The sequence below is a fragment of the Gymnoscopelus microlampas genome (genome assembly GCF_963454915.1).
Source record: "Gymnoscopelus microlampas genome assembly, chromosome: 18".
Lineage (NCBI taxonomy): Eukaryota > Metazoa > Chordata > Actinopteri > Myctophiformes > Myctophidae > Gymnoscopelus > Gymnoscopelus microlampas.
Genome location: NC_139955.1, coordinates 16977308 through 16983171, shown reverse-complemented (window position 1 = coordinate 16983171; position 5864 = coordinate 16977308). Strand labels below are relative to the sequence as shown.

Below are 5864 nucleotides of genomic sequence, written 5' to 3'. Positions count from 1 at the left end.
ATATTACATGGCGATAAAGCAACATAATTTCTTTTTTGGAACAAAGTCGATTTTTCTGAGCTTCTGTACAGAAGCATCATATGAATAATTTTGATGCTGCATATTCACTGGTGAGTGTTTTTGCATAATTTATTCATCACGCCCCCTGGTGTGTAAAGACCTTACCGGCTGCAAAGACATCAAACATGGTTGAATGTGATGCTATTGAGCTGTGTTCTGTGTTGATAATGTGATAACGTGGAACCCATGCTCTGTTAGAGTGGAGTGCTGTTGCAGCGCTCCAACCCCTTCAGTTTAAACACACGTGCACCTCCCCTGGTCTCATCCACGTAGGCCAGGATTGGGTTGTCATATGCCGCCTCCGCCTTCCTCTGGACAGAGGATATCTTAGGGTCAGTAGGGGGTGTATGTGTGGAGGTGGCCATGTCACCGTCCCCTTCACCCCCTCCTCGTCCCTCCATGCGTCCGGGACCGCGGCAAAGGGTTGCCTTGGTGATCAGATGGTCGAGTGGTTTGAGGGAGCGCATCCATGGAGGCAGGAAGTCCCAGCTCTGGAGCTGACTGGGCAGCTGACGGGGGCTGTGAGACTGCATCAAATTAACAATGGTGACGAAGACGGTCACACCCAGGAAGGGAGCGCCGACACCAACCATGACCTGCCAGCCAGCCAACGACAGGCCTAGCACCAGTAAGGGGAGGAGCAGGAAGCAAAGGAGCAGGTACAGCACGGCAAACCATCGGTACTTTGCAGTGCGCTCACCCAGGACTCGAGCCATCCTTATGGGCAGGCGAGTGACGGGCACAGGGTACCACAGCAAGATGCCAAAGATATTGAAGATAAAGTGACACAAGGCAATCTAAAAAAGTACAAAGTCCAGATAGAAGATGCTTTTAAACGGTAATTCAACAAACTTCTGAAACACTTACTATGAGATTTAGTAAGTGTATAGTTTAGTGATCATTTAACATGAATAACCAGAAGAGCAGCATTTTATTGCTCATTGTCTTCATAATGATTTCCTCCGTTTAGGTATTTTGCCTCTGGAATCATGGATCATTTTACTGAATGTGAAAGCTTTCTACTGTACCTGCATGGCTGCAGCCAGCTTGTCTCCAGGACTGGCCAGGCCTGCCAGGAGGGCAGTAGCAGTGGTTCCGAGGTTGGAACCCAGTGTCAGTGGGTACGCCCTCTCCAGACTGATTACACCCATACCTGAAGGTAGCGCCAATAACATGGTTGTTTACAACAGTGGTTCGCAAACATTGTCATGTCATGAATCCCCAAATTGATATGTATTTGGTTGTGGACCCCCAACTGAAAATATTTTGTGTCAGGGGCCCACATAAGAGAAAAAAGAAATGTCTCGATGTCTATTTTTTTTAAACAAGCTTGTCGATTGGCTATTTTCGAATAGTCTAAGTAATAAGGTTAAAAAAAAACTCAGAAACCCTTGGGGGGGAAAAACGAAAGCATCTGTCTTCAGGTGATTTCTTTTTTTTTTATCAGAATCACTTTATTTGTCAATTTCCCTAATTTCCCTATGTACTTACAGTACATAAAGAGCATAAAATACCGTTCCTCCTCAGCCAATTGCAGTGCAACATAAGACATCCAACATAAAAAATAAATAATAAAAGACAAAATCTGAAAACACATAACATTATACAAAAACAGTTCAAACACAATGTGTTAAAATGTAGTTCATTTAACAGTTAATAGTAAATTCCCATGGTGAAAAAGTTTACAGCACAGTATAATAAAGTGCTGTTGTGCATTTTGAAAAGTGCAATTATATCAAGTGCAGTCCAGTCCAATTCAGCTCAGTTCAGTTCAGTTTGTTTGGAGGATGGGGAGGGGAGTGGGGGAGGGGGGCATTGGCAGGGGGTATAGTTTATTTATAATCCTTCCTGCCCTCGGGAAGAAGCTATTCAGCATCCTGCTGCTTCTATAGCTTTCTTTCCAGAGGGTAGGAAGAAAAACATGCTAAATGAAATAAGTCCTTACTAGTTTCACCTGAAGACAGAATCCCTTTTGTTTTCTATGACTCTCTGCAACGTCCATTATGGAATTTTAAATCGAGCGTGATTTCTTGATTTAGTTTTCAGTGTGCACATGGGGTGATCACTGCCTGCCTCCTGTGAATTGTTTTATGTTTTATTTTTTATTTTTGTTTAATTCATTTTTATTTTCTTCTTTTTGTGTAAAGTCAAAGACACTCAAAGAGGACTTTACAAGAAGAAATGTCAGAGTCTGATTAGCGAGTTAGACATGCCCAGGCACGCTACTGTGGCTCTAATCAATTTGTTGAAGTGTGGTACAATAGACAGAGCTAAATAATAAGGACCTTTCTCAGACTCAAGGACACTGTGCAATAGTCTTGAGAGTGAGAGAGAGAGAGAGAGAGAGAGAGAGAGAGAGAGAGAGTTCTGACATGTTTTTATATAGCCAGCGGGGCAGTAGGTATCGTGCTGGTATTACAAGCCTTTCTCAAAAATGATATTGATACATTCTTAGAATGAAAGCAATCATTTCACTGCTATAAAGAGAAGAGCATTCTGATTGGGTTTCCATTGCAGTGATGAGGTCATCTAACCCCCTTGTGGGTTACATGGATAGCAAAGCAATACAGACGCCCAGCAGGACACCAGAACACAAGCTTATCTGTCTAAATGACTTGACTGCCTGAAGAATCCTGCCTTAAGTCTAGCCTGCGTCAGGCAATAGCTATGAAAAGCATTGTTTTTGTTTATCCTGGTACCAAATACCAATCTCAGTATGATGTTCCCGTGACAATTCTATGGTGGAAAAATGTGTAATACAACTAATTTCCTTAGTCCACAGTTGTATTGAACAATATGTATACATTTTGCAAGACAACAACATATAGAGAATTGGATTTTGGCATGTCAATAATAATAGTAGTAATAATAATAATAAGGGTAATAATAATTATTATTATTATTATTATTATTATTATTAGTAGTAGTATTAATTATTGTTATTATTATTATTATTGCACAAATATCATGTTATTTTAGAGAAATATCATTGATATTTTGTTCTTAAGATTGTTACTCATCTTCTAAACGCACCCAACACACGTGCCAAGGGTCACTCACCTATCAGTGGGGTCAAGGCTGAAGTGAAAACAGAGCTACTCTGGACAATGAATGTCATCCCCGCACCCATCAACATGGCCACATATCCTGCCAGCCAGCCAAACGGGTATGGTAAATCTATTGAGGTGGAGAGATCAGATATTACCTTTTTTATTTGGTCTGTCTACTCATTCTTCATTGCCGCCAGCTGTTGACGTTAGGATTACGGTTAGGGTTAGGATTAACCCTAACCTCAACCCTAACCCCAATAAATGTACCTTGATCTACCTTGCATGACTGACTCAAGCAAATTTAAGGTATGCCCACCTGTGTTAATGACCTTCTGGATGACCTTTGCCACTTGGCCTTTCAGAAGGGAGTTGAGCAACTTGACCAGGACGGCCAGACAAGTGCAGAGGACAATGAGGGAACCTGCAAGAAGAATTAGCCCCACAGCCAGGTCTGACAGCTGGGCAGATGCAAACAGGTGCCTGCCTACCTGACCAGAGACAACACTGGGGATGAATCAGCACACACTATTTCACACTGGCAGAATCATTGTAGAATAAATGACTGCAACTTGAGTAATACTGATAATACTTCTAAAGCATTTCATGTAATGCACCATAATAGTCATGGATATTTTTCATATTAAAACAATGAGGTACTGAGTTGTAACTCACATCTCTGAACGCTGATCTCTGCAGTCAAGTTCTGTTTGATCAAGGTCATGTTAGCAACCAGCCAACAGGGAGCGCTGCTACTACAGTTGATTAGACCGCTAGAGCTCACATTCACAGTGGGCTGAGGAAACAGAAACAAAGGAAAGTATGATGAAAGGCAGGCATAATTTGGCATGAATCCACTGAGCTTCGACACACACACACGCACGCACGCACGCACGCACGCGCGCACACACACACACACACACACACACACACACACACACACACACACACACACACACACACACACACACACACAGACACACACACACACACACACACACACACACACACACACACACACACACACGCACGCCGCGCACACGCACACAAAACAGAGGGTATTAAACAGGGTTCATGATGTAACTGGTAAATGTTTACCATGGCAATGTCAGCCTGACACCAGCGTTTCACCAGGCTCCTGTTCCTCATGCTTTCATCTCCCATGGCAAGTCCCATGATCACATCCTTGTCTAACTATGGGAGAAATTAAGAGCAAATGTCTTAACTCCTCCACGTTTTGTGATTTGATATGGTCACCAGTGGACATTGAGCTTAGTGAGTGATTCAGAATGCTGCCTGGGTCATACCTGTATGATGAGCTTGGTGACAGGTCCAGTAATGACCTTGAGCATATCAGGAGCATCCTTCCCACTCTGGATGCTGAAGCAGGTGACAATGAGGTGGGCCAGCCAGGTGATCAGGCCGCTCATCGCTTCCAGAGGCAGAAGAACCAGAACAGACAGCCAGTTGAAGCAGTCATGGATCGTGGCCCCAGCGAATGCACTACATGGATTTAATCATTTCCAATGTTACGCTTCAGTATTATGATCTACCCAAAATGGTTGATTGTGTTTTTGTTTTTTTAATTATGAGTTTCATGTCAAGGGGTTAATGTGTGCACTGGCAATCAAATTAAGGCTAAAGCTGAAAAAAATGCCTACAGCACGACAATAGCAGATCTACCATCATACTGTTGAATAAGGCCTTAACACCGCCTGTCACTATAGGCTGGCTTACACACTGGAATACTTTCTTTTGACGGACTGTATTTCCTATGTTGGATTACCTCCTTCGTGTGGATTGTTCCCCAATGAGAACACATTTTCCTTTGTAGATCTACCATGAGGATTGCTACCAGTGAAGTTTTGCCTTATGCGGCTACCTTTTGCACCTTATGTCTAACCTCATGTACATACTGCTGCTAAGTGGGCCTACCAATGCGTTGCCACTCTTTTGCACCTTATGTCTAACCTCATGTATACTGTACGTCTTGCTTATTATGTTAAGTGTACTGTATGTTTGTTTTGTTTTTATATTTCTCCTTGCTCTCTTTTTGCCCCCCCACCCCCCATTTTTTCCATTTCTTTCCTGGAAAACAACAAAATGATGGAGCTTACACAAAAATGAATTTCACCAGCTGATTTACACCTGTAATCCTGTGGTGTGACAAATGTGATTCTGACAAGCTCTGCTATCGGATAAATCAGGCTTTAGGCTTCAAGTTCACAGAGGCAATGAATAGCGACAAGTCATGGACTGCATCTTACCACCTAAACACACCGTTTAAAGTCGTCCCTCTCTGATGCTTGCATCATGGCCACCATAGTGTTTGTGACTGAAGTTCCAATATTAGAGCCCATGATGATAGGAACGGCTGATCGTACTTCCAGTACTATGAAACAAAGACATACTGTATGTGCACACACCCATAATTCATGTAATAGTTCTGATGGCATTACAAGGAGAATACCTTTAAATACTTGCAAAGGAAACCACAACAGTGTTAAGAACGAGAACAATGATTTGTTTTGTGTGTGAGTGTGAGTGTGAGTGTGAGTGTGTGTGCGTGTGCGTGTGCGTGTGCGTGTGCGTGTGCGTGTGCGTGTGTGTGTTTGAGTTAGGAAGGCAGGTTGCCCACACATATGAGTATCCTCCTGACATAAACAAACACGCACGCACGCACACACACACACACACACACACACACACACACACACACACACACACACACACACACACACACACACACACACACAC

The 5864-nt window shown here is 43.0% G+C and overlaps 1 protein-coding gene across 1 annotated transcript in view; it reads right to left on the bottom strand.

Moving 5' to 3' along the window:
• Nucleotides 1-254: 254 nt before the first annotated feature.
• slc34a1b (solute carrier family 34 member 1b) overlaps nucleotides 255-5864 on the bottom strand; it is a gene marked incomplete at both ends in the record, with an annotated part of 16586 nt that continues 10976 nt past the window's right edge. Inside the window, 8 exons of the mRNA XM_084041684.1 lie at nucleotides 255-857; nucleotides 1089-1213; nucleotides 3121-3237; nucleotides 3427-3594; nucleotides 3783-3903; nucleotides 4206-4301; nucleotides 4415-4610; nucleotides 5388-5499. Coding sequence (XP_083897810.1) covers nucleotides 255-857; nucleotides 1089-1213; nucleotides 3121-3237; nucleotides 3427-3594; nucleotides 3783-3903; nucleotides 4206-4301; nucleotides 4415-4610; nucleotides 5388-5499 — 1538 coding nt within the window. The remainder of the gene's footprint in view (nucleotides 858-1088; nucleotides 1214-3120; nucleotides 3238-3426; nucleotides 3595-3782; nucleotides 3904-4205; nucleotides 4302-4414; nucleotides 4611-5387; nucleotides 5500-5864) is intronic.